The sequence below is a fragment of the Leptinotarsa decemlineata genome, unplaced genomic scaffold, assembly GCF_025532065.1.
Source record: "Leptinotarsa decemlineata unplaced genomic scaffold, Ldec_3_MD MMD2_tig00000035_RagTag_RagTag, whole genome shotgun sequence".
In the NCBI taxonomy this organism is placed as follows: domain Eukaryota; kingdom Metazoa; phylum Arthropoda; class Insecta; order Coleoptera; family Chrysomelidae; genus Leptinotarsa; species Leptinotarsa decemlineata.
The window spans coordinates 19,506,304-19,529,587 of NW_027412540.1; the positions used below are offsets into that span (position 1 = coordinate 19,506,304).

Below are 23,284 nucleotides of genomic sequence, written 5' to 3' on the forward strand. Positions count from 1 at the left end.
GTTGTACTGAAATTGGTTCGGAATTTAAAATAATGTTTTCCAACTAGCTGTAATTGGTGTTTCTCATTTTGTAAATAATTGGCACACAATTGACCTAATTCATTGGAACATTTGTACAACTTCACTTTAGAAAATTACTTCACCCGCAACCATAACTACTTCTTTAAGTTACCTAATTTTTTCTGGTATCATTCTTATTGATATAGAATTTGAAATGTCTTGAAGAACTGAAAGGTATATTTGAAAGATAGATTTATTTATTTTATGGGAAATATAGAGGACTTTTTCTTCCCTTCAGTATCTGAAAGTAACTTCTATGCATGTTCTACACAATTTTATAAAGTTAATTCTGAAATCAATTGCTTTCTAATGAAGTGTCTCACGTTATTTGTATAAAGATGGAGAAGAAGAAAAGCCGGAACTTAGTCAATTCAGTATCACATATATAACACACTGGAACTTGTTCTCCTGAGAGAGATAACTGTGCGTGAGAAATGTGTGTCCAATACGTAAGCGAGATAAGATAGTTTGTGTTCGCCGTTTCTTGAGTGATATTTTCCATGTTAAGACGAATGATTTGACTCTGGAAAGTTTGGAATTGGATGTATTCCATTTTTGTTGCCAGTGTAATGTAAGGTTCATTTTCAGTGCTGGTTTCATGTCCTGGTAAATACTTTTGGTTATTTGATGTGCAGATCTATCACCGCTTGCTGCTTCTCTTGCTAATCTGTCTGCTTTCTCGTTGCCTTCTATTCCGATATGAGATGGGCACCAGAGGAACTGAACATTTGAGTTTTTCTTCTGAGAAATTTCTAATTCGGACTTTATTTCAATCAGGGATGGGTGAGTTGGGTGTAATTGTGAATGTGACTGAATAGCGCTTAAATGGACACTGAAACCAAACTGATATTGAACTCGATGACGATACCGTTGATGTTTGAATACGTGGCAATGAAATGGAAACAAGACATATATTTCTGAGAGAGTACATGCATGCCACCCTAGTAAATCAATAATGAAGTGAATAGTTAATCCAAACAATATAAATGCATTTCGAACTAGACTAAATGGTATAAATTGGTGTCCAATTTTAAATATGTCTGTACAGAAAGGCTTTGCTTTTTCCCTAGAGTCTCTATCCTGGTGTTTTGATGTATCATGCCCAATAAAACAACGTTAAGTTAGGAAGCCTAAAAACTCATGGATAACTAACGATGTTCTTCAAGAAGGAAAATGCTTGAGAGAAATGTTCTATCTGATCACCAGTTATGAATTAATCGATGCCCAAAGCATGCTTACATATAAAATGAGATTGAGAGTACATAAAAAAACTATGAAACAGAATAAAATTAACTATTTTTCTAAAAAAGATGGGAATGCAGCCAACAAAACGAAGGAGACATGGAAAATAATAAACAGCGAACTGGGGAAACCAATGCATTTTGATGCTGGGTGGGGGCGGCATTACTTTAAATTATAATTCAAACTCAGTTGGGAATGCGGCGCAAAATACATCTGAATTATTTGCTCAGTACTTTGCAAACACTGCTACATCTATCATAGCCACCAACTTTGGACAGAATTCAACCCTACCCTGCACCAGTAGTACGAATGTCAGTATCCAACACCCCTTTGATAACAGCCCTATATTAGAATCTGAAATATATGACGCTCTCAGATCAATGGAAAATACGTCTACAAGCATTGATGAAATATCAATTATTACAGTTAAAGATATAATCAGTGCCATAATTGATCCACTTACCTATTTGATGAACCAGTCTTTCATACAAGGGTACTACCCAAAGGAATTTAAGAAGGCTTTGGTAATTCCCCTATTTGGAAAAGAAAATCATGCTTAGATTGATAACTATAGACAGATCTCTCAACTATGCTGGCTCTCAAAATTGTATGAGAAAATTGTAGCCTCCAGAATAAGGTAGAAATCAACAACATATTATGTAACAACCAGCATGGTTTCAGAAAAAATCGTTTCATAGAAACATCCTCTTATCACTGCCTCAGCAATATATATTCCAACTTGGATACTGGTAACTTTGTTATAAGTGTATTCTTCAACTTGTCAAAGGCATTCGACTCTGTGTCATGGAAATTTCAGCCTAATAAGTTGATTGGACTTGGTCTTTCAAACAGTTTATTCAGATGATTGGGCTTCTATATGGAGGGGCGCTGTATGTCAGTCAAATATGGAGGTACCATGTCAGATGAGCATGCTGGTAAACTGGGCGTTCCGCACGGCTCAGTTTTAGGACCATTATTATTCATTATATTTATCAATGATTTGCCTGAATATGTAAGGGGCTGTCACATAACAATGTTTGCAGATGACACCACTGTTACAGTCACTGGATATACTATGGACGACGTGGTAACCAAAATTAGTAACATTACCGATGAATTCACTTCTTGGTGTGAACGCAACTGACTAGTCTTGAACACCTCAAAATCAGTGACAATGAAATTTTATAAAAGAATTATAATACTCAAGATGCAGTGTTCTGTATCGATGAAATCGATTTGTCACAAGAAGTTAAATTTTTAGGAACAATTGTGGATGAAGCCTTGAACTGGAACTCTCATATTGATGGTGTCTGCAAGAAACTCAATAAAGCATTTTTTGCAATAAACCAGATGAAAAACTGTATAGATCAGAAAAGTCTGATTAGCATCTATTATGCAATGGATTTTTCACATATTCCCTTGAACATCATGTCTTGGGGGTGCGGTTCGGATTTCAACAGGGTGTTATAGGACAGAAACGTATTCTGAGACTAATTTTTGACGTGTAATATCGTGAAAATTGTAAACCAGTTTTCATAAGCATGAAATTGATTCCAAAAATCACCACTAGATAATGTGATCATCCTGTATAATAATCTGCCAACTTCGATTAAAACTCTGTAATCCGAAAATGTGTTCTACAACCATGTTGAATCCTTGCTCAATGAAAAGTGTTACTATAGGCGCCAGGAATACCTAAACGATAATTTAATGTAGTTATTTTCTGAATAATTCTAACGTGAATGTCATAAATGTTATTTATTAGTGTTATAGTATGCTTTTTGTTTTTAATTAACCTACCATAGTACATATGTACATGTTGTACCCATTGACGAAAATAAATTACTATTAATTTTATTATTATAATATAAGATATATCTTACTGACAATTGCTTTTGTAAGTGTGTTCATATTTTTACTCTTTTGTGTTTTTTCTACATATCGTTTTATAGCTTCACAAACTTTTTTTTATACTAACTATATACATTTGCCCTTAGTACATATTTCAACTATGTACTAAGGGCAAATGGTTTGATTTAATTGACGTAACATATGTATATATTATACCACAGTGATTTAATGAATTATTATTATTATCTGAAAAGTGTGACCTTTAAGGTTGTAGTGTAGAAAGCAATGAAATCACGAAACAGACAAAAATGATTTCTCTCTGGCGGAATGTCGTGTAGAGTGCTCCAAGATTTTCCACTGGTCCATTGATCCCGGTCTTAGGAGAAGTTCGTAACTTCAAAACTATACGCAAATTGAAATAACTTTACATTTCTGGATGTTGCAGAAATGTTGTTGTCGCTAACAACCCATATGGAATTACAAACTACTCTCAAACGTCTCTGTTTGGTCATCATTGGACGACAATGCGACTGTAATTTCGCAAAGGAGACCGAAACTTCTGAATGAGCGCAGCCGCTCACACAAATTACGAAGAATCGTCTCATATTTCTACTTCACGAGTTCAACGCTGATGTAATTGGAGATAAGTGAATTCTTCGGAGATTGTTTGAGAGTTGTGGAATTCAGAGAAAAAATAATTGAAAGCGCTACAGTCCGAGACCAACGCGTAGGCGAGTTTTCCGTGTTTTAGTCATGAAGAAGACGAAAACAATTTGATAACGATGAAATGATTCACAGGCGCAGTCGATGATGTGGACTTCTTGGTAGAGGTCATAAATATGATGGAGTAACTGATTTTGATCAAGGCTCTAGAGAAGCTTCAAAACACCCTAAAAACAATAAAGAATCGAGAGTATACTTTTTTCAACAAAACGTATACTCAGGAGAGCTGGAAAAACGGCTATGAATTCAGTTCGTTTTGTATTATCTGAAGCATTCTGGAGTTTCTTATTGAATTATTTTTTATTCATCATTCCCGAGACGGTTTCTGGTTACCCAAATTGAGTTATTGTGAATGAGTTTCGTGACTTTGTGTGCGTTCATCAAATTATTTCTAACAATGGTGTTTTCAGTGTCATTACTTTTCGAGTTTGAAAGCCGTGGATTTTTGGAATTTCTTCCTGACCCATTATCAGCGGCAGGGGTCTATCGCATACCGTGCTCTTGTGAAAAGGTATATATTGGAACCACCAAACGATCCATGGGAACAAGACTAAAGGAGCATAAAAGGAACTGCAGACTAGGCCAAACAGAATAGTCGGCTGTGGCAGAACACGCACTGAGTGAAGGAGACCACAGAATTTTGTTTGAAAACACAGAACTAATTGCCCTCAACCAGGGATACCATAGCCGACTGGTACGGGAGGCAATAGAGATCCACAAACACACGGATAATTTTAACAGAAAAGAAGAAGCGGTGAACAGTTTCAAAACTAGTAGACCCCATAATCACAACTAGTTCATAAAATCAATTCAATTCGGCTGGTAACTAACAATACTATGTTATTCGCTTTTTTCAATAATTCACTGGTTGAATGATAGATTTTCTGGCAGACGAATTGGTCGTAGCAATAGAATGTCCACCACGATCATCCGACTAATCGCCTCTAGATTTTTTCATGGGAGCATCTGGAATCGGTTGTTCATGAAACACAGCCTCAAGATTTGGAAGATTTGAACAGAGAAAAATAGCTGCGGCTAGAGACTTCAGGCAGAAGTTTCTCGGAATGGTAAAGATGATTTTGAGAGCAGAACTTGCCATTGTTTAAAAAATAATGGACAATATTTCGAACATTTCACGACATTACTTGATTTCTCCAGAAGTACTAAGAAAAAAGGTCAGTTATGTGGTATTTTTGAAAATATAGCAGGTATAACCCCTCTTTCCATTTAAAATTGATCCCTGTGTTTTTATATGCTATTAGATTTCCAGTAGCAAACGAAATATATTTCTGTATATTCCTCACACTAACATATGTTTGATTTTTCCATTTTGTCCTCTCGCAACAAGACGTTAAAGAAAGTTGGATTAGCGTGTGAGGCATAACTCGGGAATGTTCGGAAACAGTCAAAAAATATTATTCATTAAAAAGTATAAATATGATCTCAACAACGAAGAGTGGGACCTACCTACAATATATTAAAACTGTCACGATTGGAAGATGATGAGTGGAGTTCAGAGGATATTATTCATTCAAGTTCCTTTCACAGGTTACAAGTAAGTCGATGAATATTACCAACTTGTCACCAATATTAATGAAACATAAATATTATGGTGGCATGAAAAGTCAAGAATGTAGACTTCAAATGTATACCTATAGTATTTCTTCAATACCCAACATATTTTTGGATATTAGTATACTATTCATTTGTTATTTTTTCTACTGCTCTACAGTGTAGGTAGATGAAAGGAGTTTTATAGAGATAAGGATGTCGCGGTCTTGCGTTGAATTTTGCTTATTCATGTCAGAATTCCTTGAATAACTGCTCGTTGAGAAGTTTTTTGGTCATTGTTTGGTCTCAGAGTTTTTGACCGGTTGCAACCAGTAAGTAAGATTTCAATAAATGTGGTGATATGAGGACTGAAAATTGCAAGCTTTGATTATTGTAATTGCTAAGTTCGAGCCTGAATGGACTGAATTTCAGATTGCCTGCATTGTTTTTCTGGCACCAGAATAGCTGCGAGATGTAGTCTATTTAAATATTTGGCATTGAATGGATATGACTGATTCGAGTTCACTTCCTGTCGTCCAACCCGCGTTAGGAATCACACGTTAAAAGGTAAGTCCTTAGCTCGCACAAGTTTTGACTTTTGAGAATTGTCGCTTCGAGGGGGGCGACAGCTGGTTAACAGGAAAACAGATTTTTAAACAGATAAATAATGCCTTGGTGATACCTATCTAATTCTGAAATAATTTTTTGATAACTTCTTGATATTCATATTATTACTACATTGACAAGCATCGGTGGTTCAGTGGTAGAATGCTCGCCTGCCACGCGGGCGGCCCGGGTTCGATTCCCGGCCGATGCATTTTTTTTATTATTTCACTATTTATTATTTTATAAACTTTCTCAATGCAGTGGTGACACACAATCGCAAAAATTTGAGAAAATATCAAAAAGATATTTCGATTTATTCTCAATTCAACAGATATACAGACAGACGGATTAGAAAAAAAATTGATAAGGGTCAGTTTATCTCAATGTGAATTAGGGACATTTCACCAAATAACAAAGTTCAACAATCTATTTTACGACTCCTGTCGTATAAAAATTGACTTTTGTATGGGACAAAGTAGACCTGCCTGTGTAAGCAACCTAATAAATTGATAAATGAAAATTACTAATTCACCTACCCTGGTACTAGCTCACGTCTCTCAAACAAGTGAAGGCAACCCAAACAACGATAGATTATTTTATGGTCGACTTACCTGAATCGAAGGCAATCTCGCTGATCAACATCCACTTGTCTGCGAAAGACAGTCGCAGTTTGACGAATCTGGCTAACCGACCTCGAAGCCGAATGGTGATGTTTCTAGCAGATTCTCGCATACGGTCGGGCGGAATGATGGCACGGATGCTTTTCGGCTGATACCTATCGCCGTCTAGGCTCAACCACACTTCTGCTTCGGCGAAGACCTGTGGATAACGAGAAACTTATATTAAAGTATATAGAGAAATTTTAGGAATATGACTGATTTTTGGAAAGAAATGGTAAGTACTTGATGAGTGAAGTTTGGAACCTCTGGCGTAAAATTAATCTAATAATAATAATATGCTTTATTGCCCAAAGAACATCATAATATTCTCCTAAGTAAGTTATACAGTTATGGTATAAGGGGTGTACCATTGGCATGGGTAACGGATTATCTTTATCACAGAAAACAATATGTCGCTATTAACAATGTAACTTCCAGCATTGCCCTCTCCAAATTAGGAGTACCTCAAGGGTCGATATTGGGACCTATATTATTTGTATTGTACATAAATGAGTTGGAGTATGCAACGCCCGGAACAATGTATGCAGATGACACGTCGATTATAATCTCTGACAAATCAGATTTAGTTTTGAAAGAAAAATGTAAGCATGTTTTTGGAAGTATTATTAAATGGTTTTCTACGAACAAATTGTTTTTGAACGCGAAGAAAACATATTCAATGAGATTTCATCATCAGCAACGGGAATGTGATCTTATTAGTTTTAGAACAATTGATAATTCCGACACAGTAACACATAATGTACGAGCTTAAAATTTTTAGTTCTTCATATTGATGAATGTTTGAATTGGCAGAACCACTGTGATTCCTTACTAAGAAATGGAGTGTGCTTCTGGAGTCTTTCCTCTCGCTGCTCTGACGTCTTTACAGCACAAAAAAACATATACGTATCATTAGTGGCACAAGTAACCGTGATTCATGCAGAAATGCTTTTAAACATTTGAGAATTCTAACCGTTCCCAGTCTTTCCATTTTTGACTTATGCTTGTCTGTTTTTGAGAATAGAAACAAGTTGTCTGTACCAAATAAAAGTAAGCATAATATTGATACAAGACAAAAAAACAATATTTTTGTACCATTTGCAAAAACCAAATTTATCACCCGATAAGATGGCTCCATTTGCCTATAATTTGCTTCCAGATATTATAAAAAAATCCAAAACCATGTATATTTTTAAAAGAAAACTCAAGGATTTTCTTGTCGATAAGTGTTATTATCGCTTAGAAGACTTTATGTGTATAAGTAGGTACTTGTCATTATCTTTTTTTCAGTAACTTCTAGTCTCCGATCTCTTTGGTTTTTTTATTTGACAATTCCTATACAAATTTTATAACTTTGTCAAAAATAATGGAAATGAAGATTCATTATTATTATCATTATTATTATTATTACACATATATACACACACATACATATACACATATAAATATCTATACACACATATATACATATACAGAGTACAAATAATATTGAAATAGTACAAAATTCATTAAAGATATCATACAATAAAAAATACCAAAAAAGTGTCGAATGTTCAAATGCACTCCACAATACTTTGTTTAATAAAAAATACAGTTGAGAAAGTAAATTAGAGAAAGCTGTCCTAATAGAACTCTTCTTAACAATAATAGTCTTTAACTGATTTTCGAAATACACAGTTATCCTCTAAAATTTTAGTATAGCCAGGTAAATGATTGAACATCTTAAGACCATTATTATCTGTTTAAAAAAATCTGTTTCTGTTTAAAATCTGTTTTTCCGTTAACCAGCTGTCGCACCCCTACGAACGACAACCCTCAAAAGTCGAAACTTGCGCGAGCTAAGGATTAACGAGGTCTTACCTTTTAACGTGTGATTCCTAACACGGGTTGGACGACGGCAAGTGAAGATCGATCGTTCAGACTAGGGCTTGAACCACCGACCAACACGGCAGTCAATTCGAGTGAGTGAACAAAGCACCCACGCCGAACCGCTTGGCTATCGACCGACCATATATAATGGTCTTTGACTAGAGTGGAGGCTAGTATGGGTTGTCTTAGGTCTTTAGATTGACGAAGGGCATAATAATTGGAGTAACCAGTAAATATAAATTGATGTATGTTGATCAAACATACTGTTTCTAGAATAAAGATTCCAAAAACTGTCGAGATTTTATATAATTCAAATAGGGGTTTGCAGGAGTCTCGACTTTTAGCATTGCACATGAATCTTATAGCCCTTTTCTGAATTATGAACACCGTCTGCATTTGAGTTTTGCAACATACTCCCCAGAAAGGAATTCCATACCTGAAATGCGACTCAACAAGTGATAAATGAGCCGATTTAGCGGCAGAAAAACCAATATCCTTATAAGTTATTCTCACTGCAAAACACCCTGAAGCTAGCTTTTTATTGAGGGTTACAATGTGATCGGCGAATTTGAGTTAATTGTCAAGTTTTACACCCAAAAATTCAGTACTAGGTCTGTTTTCAATGATCCTGTCCGCGTCCTGTGTTGGTAAAGGAGTGCTGTCAATGAGAGCAGCGGAATGATATCAAATTGTTTTCGAAACATTGAAAGACGGCAGATTAGAGTCGCACCATTTTTTTTATATCTCGTGGAGATTACATAAAGTTTCATCACGCCTTAATATTGTGCTGTCATCGGCAAATGGGGTAAATTTTCCTTCTATATCGATAGATGCTAAATCGTTTATGTTTAGCAGAAAAAGTATCGGTCCCAGTATTGAATCTTGTGGTACGCCTTTTTTTATTTCGCCTTCTGATGAGGTTTTCACAATCTGACTTCTTTCTGAGAGAGAGAATTCTTGAACCACTTATGCACAATTCCATGGATGCCGTAGTCATATAATTTTTTAACATTGAAAACATAATGAAAACATATTTTCCTCACCAGAAAGAAGATGCTGTCTCTCGACAGACTTCTGCTACCCAAGTCAGCAGGAGATGACTAAAAATAATTCTTACAGCTTGGGTGATGACAAAATGGTTGAGGTTGCGACCGAGGTTTCTAATCCTAATCATCAAAATCTATATTGAAATCCAAATCTTGAAAATAAAAAAAAATAATTATCAATACCAAAAATTATATATTTTTCAATTATTAAAAGTTCTTTTTATTTATTTTATACTCACGTTTCTCGAAAATTTGTTTAAATATTTCGTATTCATCTGATATATAGGTCTGTGATCTATGTCATTTAGGTTGCAAGGTAGGTTGCAGTTCAAGTGGAGTTTATTTTTCAGATAATGTATATGGATGTTTGTAACTGCATAGTAAAACATTTTTGTCGCTTTTGTACATAATTTCAATAATGTTAATATGATGCCCTTAATCATATCCAAAATTTCCATTACAATTTGTCTGCATTTTTTGAGACGTAAATATGATTCGAGTTATGTTTTTTTTTCAAAACGTATTAATGATGCTACCATTCTAAAAACGAAAACCATATTTCTTTACGTGGGTAGAAAAAAACTGTTTACCAGGTTAAATTCAGTTAAACTAAGTCTGTACATAAAATGATATACTAATTTAAGCTAGTATAGGGTGACACCTCAACTAGTCATCAATACGAGGTCGGTTCAAAAATAAGGTGAATTTTCATTTTTCCCGAGAAATATTCAATAATTGAAAAATTTCTATTTCACATTTCAGATTTAACACAGCCTTTATTTTCAATCCTCAAAGTAGTTCTGATATTGATTGATATGATTGATATGAACTGAACTATCTCAGCGAATCGGATTGTATCTCCTCAATTGTCGCAAAACGCCGTCCTTTCATGGATCTCTTCAACTTTGGAAACAGGAAAAAGTCGCAGGGGGCTAGATCTGGTGGTTACGGTGCCTGATGCATGATTAATGGTGTTGTTTTTGGACAAAAAAATACGAAAAAACAATGACGAGTGGGCACGTTCATTATGCAAAAGCTATCAATACTTTTTCCACAATACCCGACATTTTCTTCGCATTGCTTCTCGCAAGCGGCGCATCTTGAAGATGATCACTTGGTGATCGAAATACGTGTCGAGGTGTTAAAAATAACGGTTTGATGTTGAGATTAATTTCCAGTGATTCACCCATTTCCACTAAATTGAATTGTTTACACAGAAATTTGATGTAGATTCTTCTATCCTTTTTTTATAGCAGAAAATCGCCGAACACGCAAACTATTTTTAACTTTTGTGCCTCTCACCAACAAAATAAATATGCTAAACAGCTGAGATTGTTCACATAAGTTGAGACGGGTGTACCAACATAAAAAAATTGCTAATCGATCCTACGTAGCCCGCGAAATTTTAACATTCACACAATTTTCTGAACAGATCTCGTTTATTCAATGTCTGAATGCTCATTTATAACTTGTAACAGTTATTTAAGATCAGTGCCAAGTAAGACATTGAGTTAACTCTATTTTATATTGAACCAATACAAGTATTTTATGAAAGACATAAAACAATTTAAAAAATGATGTAATAAATATATTATTGGTATGTGCCGTGAAAAACTTTTCAGTGTTTCCTTAAAAACATCTTGGTTGGCTAAATTTAAAACTTTCAATCCCCCAGTAAGAATCAACCATCGTATTAGTGTACTAAGTACGCTCCAGGAACATAAAAGTTTGAACATGGAGTTTATCCAAGAGAGTGCGAAGTAATTCGGCAAACTTTCGTGTTACCATATACGAAGTATTGACCTTTGGGTATATAACTTCTAGCTGGGAACTCCTGAAAAGCCGAAATCGGCGATAGGTTGGACGTTTTCCTGTAATCCTCGCTAAGAGGCTGAAAGCGCTCCTGTTTATCGCAAGTTCGTCGAAGGATTAAATACGAGACCAGTCAACTCCATCGGTGAGAGGTAACTTTGACAGAATAAATAACGTTCCAATCAGGTATTTCATTAAAAGTTTCTGTCCGGGACCTTTTAAGGTTCTATTTGCATTGGAATATTTGTTTTGCTGATGTGTTTGCTAGCGCCGACTGAGATTAGACTTTTGTGCTTTGTCTCGTGTCAAATATTGCTGTAAGACCATGTTATATTTCTGAATTTGAATTTTTTATATACAACTACTAGTAGAGTAGGCGAAATAATACAAAAATTAGAGTACACAGCTCTTAGGCGAAACTGATATTGATTAGTATAGAGTTATCTCGTTTTGTGTTTGATCTAAATACCTTTGATATGTTTTCTTTTAATGTTATTTCAATGTCGAAGAGTCAGAGAGAAATAATATTCCTGAAGGTTGATATTTTTCAGGATTAAATTTATGATTTTAGGATTATATTTGGCCACAGTGATTTGGTGTGCCGCTCAAACTTGTCACGAAAGCAATGAATCCTTATAAATTTCCTGAAGGAATGACGATTGATGAGTCTCTAAACTCCAAAAAATATATCGAATTACTCGATTCTGATTAACTTGTGATAGAAAGTGACAAAGTCTCTAAGAAAACTATTGGAATTTGTATACATGAATATTTGTTCAAGACAAGACAAGTTTGGAAAGAAATGAAAATGCAATTGGAATGGAAAAACGATGATAAGAATTTGAACAAGAGAGCGGACGAATTGAGTACGAGCTAGAAGAAAAAAACGAGAACAATTTGCATCTTCTGAAGATACGGAAATCCCCAGAATGATTTTTGTTTCACAAGCAACTTACCAATTTCAGAAATATATGCTGTTATTCAAAAGAAAACATTGTGTTGAAAAAAAAGTGACACCTCAGAGGTGAAGTTTTTGGTTTCTAGTATGTTACTGACTGGTGACTACGTAGACCTAGTGATGCATACTCTACAAAAAAGATTTGGCAGATCAGAATGCGTTATTGTAACAATCATCACGATTGCTTTTCATCAAAGATAACAATTTAGAAGAATCAATAATATTCTCAGCGAAGTGAATAACATGGTGTCCATTCTGCTGAAAACCCCAGAATCCAAGAGACATCTCTAGTATCCTCAAATAATCGAACAACTATTTATTTTCTCATAATGTTATCCGTATTTGCTACTCAAGAGCCGATAAGGCAAGTGTCTTCCGGCAAAACATCGGATGTCTAACAGTGGGGATGACAGTGTTTCATATAGGTGAAATTTCACTTCTTTCATTAATTATATTGTATAGGAATCCTGTGTGTGATATCTAATTCGATTCCATACGAATCTTTGGAATACAAACGGGATAGAAACACGTTTTTTTCGTATAATTCAGCGTTCATATATTGCTAAATAATGGCCCATCAGAAGTTAACACCAATGAATCATCCATGGAAAGTCATTCTGACACAGTTTGTATACCAAGTAGATTATTATTGAGAACAACTCCAGTCTCATCATATGGACCAAATGGACATTTGTCAGTTGTGGTGTTGTGTGAAGGTCGAGAAGCATCACGGTCGAGGGTCAGATCTCAAGGATGAATTGAGAGATATCATGTTATACAAATACAAGAACGCACATTGATTATGAAGAAAAATACTTCTGGAGAGAAACGACGCAGAAAAACAACATTCCATTCGAGATTTTCATTTATATATTCAATTAATAATCTGAGTAGGATAGAAATGTATCAATCTGATATGATTATTAGTTTCTTGGTCTCACTTTCTAACGTAGGAATAAATAGAAACAACTGAAGTTGGATAAATGAAATTAGTAGATAGATATGTACCCATCTTGGGCAATATATAGTCTTTGGGGAAAATAGTTGTAGGAATAATTTAAAATCAAGTTTTGTCAAGGTATTTTAGAGACTTTGAAGTACAATGAAGTCGTTTGTTAAACATCCAAACCGTTGATCAGGCATAGAACTATAAATTGCCCATCTTGGGCAATAGATAGTCCTTGGACGAAATAGTAGTTGTGTGAATAATTTAAAATCAAGTCTTGGCAAGGTATTTCAAAGACTTTGAAGGACAATGGAGATGATCAGGTATAGAAAACTCAAAGAGCAGTGAAGAAAACTGCAGATATCACTTTTGAATTAGTGATTATCATTGAGTGTACTGGCTCAATACTCGAAGTGATACTTCTACTTCTAATACTGAAAGTTCATTAAAAACGGTGTGTTTTCAGGAGAAAACACCACTTGAAATTTGAGGAACCCAGAAATATCAACATACGATTCATCAGTAATCTCCTATGTTGAACTAATTCAATACAATCAAAAAGCACATAACTTTCCTGGTATTTCCTGTCAGTCACAAATATATCCAGCAATTAACACGGTCAAAGGCCATACATTCGGACAAGGCAATTGTTCCATTTCCTTTGTCATCGCTCTTTCATCAATCATCCGCTCAGTTTTTGATCGTTTCTATCGGGAAATGTCATCACTCCAATCTTTCCATATCAATGAAGATTGATGCAGATAGCTGAAGCGCATCTATCGATCGTGAAAACCGAACATTAGCCGTATTTATCGAAAAATAAGAAGAAAAACGTTCAGTCCCAATTCAGTTATAAATCCATTTGGTATGCAAATTCCGTGTTGTGCCAAAACAGGCTAAAACGCATTGTGACATTTTCATTATGGAACGGATATTGCTCCGAACCGCAAAACATATTCCGCTGATGACTATATTTCCAGATGAATGTGAATTATTTATATTGGGATGAAAAAAGAAATCAAAGTGACATCTGCTTGGTGGACAACCGTAATAGGAATATCCATAGTGATAGTGCAGTAAAAAAATGTCTAGGTCAAGTTTGGTAAGCGATTTTTGGGATGTGAAAAGGTACACTGTGATGAAAAATTTCATAATATGAAGCTCTGCCATCATTTGAATACAATATCAATATAATAAATCTTCACCTTTCAATGATAGAAAGAAATCATCAAATACTATTCAACCCTTACGGGGGAAATTTGTAGGTCATCTATAGCTGTTTTTGTCCATCTGAAAGAATTACTCAGGTTTTTGATGGTATCGCTGGTAGGCACCCCAGCCAAAAACAAACATTATTGATAGCAACATAAATATCATGAACGTGAAGACTGATTTCAGTTAAAGCATAGAAAATAAAAGACAATATAGATAAGAAAAGAAAATATAGAATACCTAAAATCTATTCTTTCGAGCTTCAGAAACTACAAACACTACAGCTATTTCTTCCTATATATATTGAATTATGGAAAATTAGTTTTTTTGTATCAAATATTCATTACAGGAATTGAAATTTACATTTCCTGTTATAACTCTGCCCAATTTCCTACAGAAAATCATTATTCCTTTCTGCAATCAAACATGAACTCATAATGGACATACTTTTTTATTCATATCAATTCTTTCAACTCATAATTGTTTGACATCTGGCATTTTTCTATCTATTCTCAAAATTTGTAATGTCATACCAGTGTACAAGAATGGAGATAAAAAATCTATTGATAATTATAGACACAGACCGATATCATTGACAAGTAATATTAGTAAAGTGTTCGAGAAATGTTTAAAAGAAGAGCAGTTACCTTTCTTGCATATTAAAAAAATTTTGTCAACTAAACCATTTGGTTTTAGGAAAGAAATATCAAGAGAAGATGCAATTTTTAGTGTTACTCGAAATATATATTTCATTAGTTCAGACTTCCATTGTCTAATATTATATAAAATGATTTGAATTTCCTGAAAGAACTAATAAAAAGGAATTTAAAAAAAACGATATTTGCAAAAATATTTATATTGAGGTAAAATTAGGATGATTAAAAAATTAAAAACGAAGATATTTCAAACCAAGTTACTTCACGATGTTCGATTATTAGCATCCACAATTGTCTTCAGGTGATGACGAGAAAAAAATAGTTAAAAGAGAGAAGTCAAGAACTTGGTAGTTTTTGAGCATCATAGCCACTAGTCTTTTTTAAATTTCCTGGCAAAAATCCGTTGATATGCCGATTTTCAGTTCCAAATAGACGATTCAAGACACAAACTTTGGTATTTTCTTGCTGATATTATTACCGACTACTTTGTTTCAAAGTTAATACTACAAAGCAAACAGCTTGGAAGAAACCACCAATGGTACAGGAATTAATCAGTTTGTAATGAGTACGATTTCATACCTAGTATGATTCCACACGTTTAAAAACTTTTCATGTTGCTTACGCAAACCTGAACAGCTAGTGGACTAAATCATAATCAGTAATAGCCACAATTGAAAGAGTTCCTCAGTTGACTTTTCTGTCTAGGTCACACCGAATGCTAAAGTTTTTGCTTTCGTAAACTTCTGTGCACCTAACACTGATACAGTCCTCTTTCTGACGACCATGTTGATGAAATACTGTCCAATTCACAATGTCAATCATGCATATTATTTCTGTGTAGCCAAGGTGTAATTTCACAGATATTCATAATTTATAAAGTCCTGCCTCACATGTAGATCATTTTGTGAAATCGCAAGAATAGTACCCTATCTATCCACAACAAAACTGTCAAGATAGCTTGGTGATCAGTCTTCTCCAACTCATCAACCTAGTAATTTCTTGGAAACGGCTGAGGCTTAGCTCTCTGGCTTACAGAGACAGGCTTGTCTGGTCATCTGTGGTACCATCAGTACCACACTGTCAGCGGCCATGGAGATCTTTCTAGATCAACCTCCTCTTCACAATTTCTGGAAAGAGAGACTTTATTTGGTCGAGTGTGAATAAGTATGAGCCACAATAAACCCTTGCGGGTTGCGGTGGAGGGTCGAATAGACCCATTCACTTTTGACCTAACCCAACCTAACATAACCTGATATCCATTTTTCTGAAAGAGTGATCTAAAAAATAAATTTGTGAATGGTGTTGGGAGAAACAGTGAAAGCCCATCATTCGAATTGAAACTGAATAATGTGAATAATGACATGAGTTTATTTCATTTATTCATTCCTTTGTTCTTTCACCGGTGAAATTATCGGACTGTATAGCGATTCAATACGGTACATCAATAACAGTAATATAGCAGTGGCAATAAATACGAGATGAAAATATTTGTACGTTTAGAGTTTATATTGCCTAAGCGAGAATAAGCGAGAAACCTTCTCGCTTATTCAAAGAGCCTCCACGTGTTGTGGATAATCTGCCGACTGCTGATCCGGTGGAATCCTTCTGAAATGATATCTATGAACACCCGCAGACACTCAACTTAGACACTCCAGCCCTAGCGCAGTTCGAAGCTTTCAATAGAGAGCTACGACAGCCTGAGCTCAATGAACTGCGCAACCCGATAACCCCGGATGACGTTCGAAGGGCCCTTGTTGGTTCCAAGAACTTTGCTGCTCCAGGCCCAGATGGGCTGAACACTTATTGGTGGAAAAAACTACCAAGTACCCACCGTCATCTGGCCAGAGTTTTCAACTCATGACTGGACGGAGAGCAGCCAATTCCGGATTGGTTTGTCGAGGGGTGGACCGTTCTCATCCCCAAAAGCGGTGATTTGTCGATTCCTAAGAATTACAGACCGATAACATGCTTGAATTCGTGTTATAAGTTGTTTACAAGCATCTTATACACACGAATACTCACTGCAGTTGACCGAGTGTTCGAACGGATATATGAGCAGAGAGGGTCGAAGAGAGGAGTCGCTGGATGTGAAGATAGCCTGCTCATCGATAGATGTGTAACGCAGGACTCGATACAACATAAGCGTAACCTCTCTATGGTCTGGATCGATTACCGTAAGGTATTTGATACAATTCCGCATGAGCTCAGCTTGCATTTGCTCAGATGCCTTGCAGTACCCGATAACATTGTGAGATGCATTGAACAACTGTTACCACTTTGGCGAACTCGCTTCACCAAAACATCTAGTCAAGCAAGAGTCCAAACAGGGTGGGTCACTTTCAGAAGGGGTGTATTTCAGGGTGATTCCCTCAGTCCCCTTCTCTTCTGCATCTCACTATTGCTACTATCCGTTGCTCTCAGAAATACTCGAGGGTATAACTGTGGCACCCTTGTGCCACAACCTTGGTTGAATTATTTCTCCTAGTGAGATGGGCTAGTCTTGTAGTTGAGCTCCTTCTACTGATGAAAATATGATGGCTTGGTCTTTCGTTGGGTATTGCTGATGAGCAAGTGTTTCGAAATATGTTCTAGTAGTTGAGTGTTCATTTTGGGAACTCCTGTAGTCAGAAGTTCACGGAGGCACAAGGGTGCCACACTCAACCTTTGGACAAACAGAACAAAAGAACAAAAGATCATAGACAACTAATAAAAATTGAGTAAAACTATAGATATATGTGCTGATTCAAATAACCGCTTTCTAGATATTAGAGGATTTCATAAATTCAAACAAATGTTTTCGAAATGAGGGAAGTTTCATATTCTTAAAATCATTTGGAATAGCATTGTAAGTGGTCGATACATTACAGGAAAAACTTCTCTCAAACAATAATGATTTGTGGATTGGTGGTGTTATAGTACCTTTCGATCTTATATTAAGATTGTGAACGTCAGTGCGGAACACAATCTCTCTATAAAGGTAGGAGGGAGTTTGGGTGGAGCTGTGAAGTTTTTGGCAAGATTTCATATTTAGCCACCCGGCTTCTCGTAGCTTATGACTGATGAGTTGGCGCCTACGAATACCATGGATGAATCGGAGACAATAGTTTTGAATTTTCTGGATTTTTTGCGTAGATGTTGCCTCAAGACAAGAGCTATAGACCGTATCGCAATAAGTAAAAGTAGAAAGAACTAGAAAATCGCGAAGTATTTTTTTAAGATTCAAATTCAACGTTGCACGAGATCTAAAAAAATTTCAGTTTTCAGATACTTTTACAAAAACATTCCGATATATGTTTTTCGAATCGTAAGGAGTAATCTATCCCGAGCCCAAGATTCTTCACCACATCACAAAACTGTACAGGAATGTTATTGATAGTAACAGAAACATTTTTTTGGTGAAGAAGTCTGTCATTTCGCCCCCCGAACAGCATTGCTTTAGATTTGTTTGTATTCAATTAGAGAGAATGATATTTTGAAAATTCTATCAAGGTCTTTGTTGATTTTCTGATAACCATTCACTATGTCTGAAGGGTGGAAGGAATACATCATCCGCATACATTTGTAGATAACAATACGAGACAACGTTTCTGAAAAATGCTGTAAAATTACATAGAGAATTGGTCCCAAAATGGATCCCTGTGGATGTCAGTTCTCTTGTATGAGAAACCCTAGTATTGACTACAACTCGTTGCTTTCGACCACTTAGATCATAAAACATAACAGATTCTTCTGAAAGTCCAATATATCGTAGAATATGTTTCAGCTCAGAATGATTTAGGGTATCGAAAGCTTTCGAATAGTCTAAGTCTAGTCTAAGTCTAGTCTTGGAAAATGTTTCTATTCAAAAAGATAGAAATTCATTTTTATTGAATAGACACAGGTGTGACGGACACAAATGTCCATTCATTGGTTATAGAAATAATTGAAACGGCAACTAATACATCATATTCAAATTTGAATCAACTTCACCTAACAAATCCCTTTATAGATGATTCTCATTATGAGCAGTCCGCGAAGAATTATTTTGACCTTTCTTGCGAGAAATAAATACTCCCACACATTCGAAGAGAAATTAAAACAAAACCCCACAGACAATGTTCCTCTTGAAATTATAATCTACCGATCCTTTCACAATATTCATTATATTCTCAAAGCTTTTGATATATATCTTGTTTGCAATTTTCAACACAGCTGTCTCGAGCAGATATTTTGTATAATGTAAAGCTCTTCAGGTTGGAATAAAAGAATTTTCTGACATTTTGTTCGTTATTTTAATATAGTTTATTTTCCCCTTTGAAACAGACAAGTTGAAGTAGGGGCAGAAGTTTGGAAAGCTTATTTAAAAGTTGTTTCGAATAACAATGTTGTGCGGAAACGAAGAGTCATGTGAAAAATCTTTCAGGAATTTCATCATGTACGCGGAAATGAGGAAAGTGGGAGAGAAAATCGGCCGCGTGGAAGACTTTGAGTATTTTTCATGCATATTGCATGCATTTTTAAATAATGAAATTGGTAACGGAATTGTTTCACAAAATTGAATATTTCTGCAAACGGAATAACAATGAAACTCAACTTTTAAATGGACATGAAAGCGATATTGAGATACAGATGAAAAGTGATGACTCAGAAAAATTATTTTAAATAAGTGTATCCGGTATTCAAAAGAATTACAGTTATAACACAGACGATATACGTTTCTCTATCGTTCATTCCATGGCATTATGAACATTTGTTGATGTATAGGTGAATGTTTATTTCAACATATTAGGAAATTATCACAAAATCATTTTTGAGAAATAAAAAATCTAACTTCTTTTTTTATTGTTTTTTTGATGAATTCACAAATCATAGTTCCTAAAACTTCTACAATGAAATAGCCATTTAAATATTCACCACTTAGCAGTTGAGTCACTAAAACCCTAGTATTATTTCGTAACTTTCTAATTATTTCTAATTCAATGTTGTGAATCATGCTCTAAAAGAATAAGAGCGCGCGAATGTTCCCTGCTGCTCTAGAAGCAACGAGAATAATGCTACCGATTTTGATAGAACTTCGACGAAATTTCTAATGCATTCAATTACGATATATAAATGCTATCCAGGAGCATGTCGACACAGTCAAGTGGAAGCTACAGTGCGGTACGCGAAGCGATCTAGTAAGGCGATAGACATTCGAATACAAGTTTCAGTTGGAATATTTATTGTTTTCGAAGTGAAATAAAGTTCAGTTTGATTATTCAGTGTAGCCAACTATTGGTTGGCTAGGATAAGTTGAAAAACAGCACAAGTTGACCTCCACAATATTCAACGAAAGTCATTTTTTGTGGAGGAAAAAATCAGTTTTTTATCGACCTTTTTTTGAGTAATTGTTACCTTCCACAATCTGAAAAAACATAAAAATCATAATGGAGAACTTTATACAAGTGTAGAAGGGCAAACTTTTTAGTTTTCATCGAATGTTTCATTCTATTCAATTTGTAATTATCCGATTAACGAAGCCTATCATTATTGCTTTTATCACTATGTTAAACTACGTATTACACTTATATTTAAATTTATATTTAATAAAAAAATCAATAAATTCAGGAAAAAAGAGAGAAATGTGATTTAGGGTAATTTTTAAATTGTATTTTTAATTTCGTTGTGGCGACTGGCTAGCTTCTTCAGAGTTTTATACATCCTGAGTTATCTCAGATTACTGGATAATACAGCTGAGGAAACTATATTCATGTTGACTCGGGCAGTTTCGTGTGCCAATTCCTATACCTGGATGAGGTAATTTGCGTTGAATCGGTCAGTTTGCTGTCCTAATACTTGATCAGGAACACCTGTTTCTGGAACAGGTATTAGCACACCAAATTACCTGAGAAAGTCAACATGAATACACTTTACGTAGCATTGATATCCAGTCTTTGGAGATAACTCAGGATGTATAAAATGAATCTCTGGAGAAGCTAGCGCCGGCGAAATGTCAGGAGGAAATTCCAGAAATCGACAGCCTTCGAACGAAAATAGTGACACTGTATTGAACTATTTTGTGGATGTCACTTGCAGCTCATGCCCTGATATTTTATGTGTTGAAAAATAATAAAAAAATAAGGATGAGTTAACATTGAAATTCTGAGTAGAATATCATATTTAGATCAATTAGCATCAACTCAACAGACAAAACGATCATTATTGGTACAAAGACTCACATTCCTTCAGAGTTAGTTTCAATAGTTATTAAGTAATATAAAAGAAAATAGTGAATCCTGTCACATGTCTTGGTTACTAATTTCTTTTTTATTCTCATCACAAATAGTTCAACTAAATATACTATCTTCATTGTTAACTGGGTAGACGATGGACTTTGAGAATTTACAATGTTGTAAAAAAATCTGCTAATAAACATAATTAGGAAAAATTGAACGAATTTCGAAAAAGATTAACCAATGAAACGAAATAAAAAGTAGATAGGAAATCAATTACATGAATATGATTTTTTATGAGATCTTGGAAAAATTATTTAAAATTTGATATGAGTTTTTTTAAGTGCTGGCATCTACCACAAGAAAATTTAGGCCCCTAATTTGTTAATTAATTTTTTATTTTAATTTCTATTGTCTATTAGCTCGTATCGGATGACCTGGCATTGTTAAAATTGTTTTTCAATTCACGCCGCGTTTTTGTATCGTGAGGCCAGTTTGATTCCGGCCAATTTCACTATAAAACTAAAATTCAACCAAACTTTTGAAATGTTTTCCCGTTGTCATCTGACCAGTAGCTCGATTCAATGTGCCATGCCGTCACACTTATACATAATAGTTCATATTTTGAAAAATATCCAAAGAACTAAATGTTAGCTACAAAAACGATGGTCACAACAAATTTCGGAAAAATAAGTGGACAAACACAAACATTTATAATATATTTACATCAGGGTGGTTTGAAAAGTTTCCTCAACATGAAGATAGCAGCACTATTTTGTTGTTCATCTGTTGACAGTTACTCACCCGAATTTCAGTCATTTTGGACACTCAGTTTTTATGTAACAGTCGTTTGAGTGAGTTGATGTGAGTGTTTTGATGAAACTGGACCAAATCAAGTATCGAGCTGTCATTAAATATTTGTTTTGGAAGGCAATACGCCTACACAGTTCAAAGATAAGTTGGACTTTATATATGGGGACTCTGCTCCATCATTTAACACAGTGAAACTTTGGGCAGCTGAATTTCAACGTGCCCGTGAGAGCTTGAGAGTCGATGAACGAGCGAAACGTCCAAAAACTGCAACTATCGACGAAAACATCGCCAATTGGTGCGCCAAATGGTGCTAGACGACCGAGAAAACAAAGGTTATGAATATTTTTAAAAACCTGGAACATATTGAATTGACATTTAGGCACGAGAAAGCTGTCCATGCTCTGGGTGCCGCGCTTGCTCACGTCAAACCAAAATAAACATTTCCAACGCTCTGTTGGCGCAGTTCAGGCGCGATAAATCCGAGTCTTGCCACCAATAAATTACTGTAGAATAGGTAGGTCGGCAGGTAGTTTTAGGTGTGAGAAAATTTTAACGAGGTCCAGAAAATAAGAATTGATAATAATTAAGTGCTACTTATGTTTTATTTTGTTTCCAAATAAAATTCTGAATTATAAAACACAATACCTAAATTTAATGTGAGAAACTACATAGACGGTCTTGAGCCAGTTTATTATAGTTTAGTTCTCGACAGGAACAGAAAATTTGAAGTGTGTATTCTAGGTAGGCATCCGTTAATCTTGAACGATATTTGTTTTTCAAAAAATTCTTTTAGGAAGATGTTTCACATACGTATGTCGAGCCAAACATAGTGGTCAAATTAGTAGCTAGTTTCTTTCAATTTTCATATTTTACTGGGACATGTTTGGTCCAAAATTCTTTAGTGCATACCGTTTTATACATTTGCAAAGACACATCTTCTCTATTTGATGACAGATATAACAACTTGGCAGGGACATCTGTCCATTCTGTCGAATGGCAATTTAAGAAACGGAGATAGCTTGCCCACTCTGTAAAGTCTTGGAATCTTGTAGCAAATTCGTTCTTGAGATCGACCAGAAATTTTACAAA

General features: G+C 35.1%; 1 protein-coding gene and 1 non-coding gene across 6 annotated transcripts in view; one reads left to right on the forward strand and one right to left on the reverse strand.

Moving 5' to 3' along the window:
• The window catches only part of LOC111506585 (discoidin domain-containing receptor 2), an 842,991-nt gene that overhangs the window by 197,507 nt on the left and 622,200 nt on the right, over nucleotides 1–23,284 (reverse strand). For all 5 annotated transcript variants that reach the window (XM_074171999.1, XM_074171996.1, XM_074171997.1 and 2 more), the window contains one exon: nucleotides 6,645–6,852. In XM_074171999.1, the coding sequence (XP_074028100.1) occupies nucleotides 6,645–6,852 (208 nt within the window). The remainder of the gene's footprint in view (nucleotides 1–6,644; nucleotides 6,853–23,284) is intronic.
• TRNAG-GCC (transfer RNA glycine (anticodon GCC)) lies at nucleotides 6,174–6,244 on the forward strand. Its single transcript has one exon. It is a non-coding gene; the product is annotated as a tRNA-Gly (tRNA).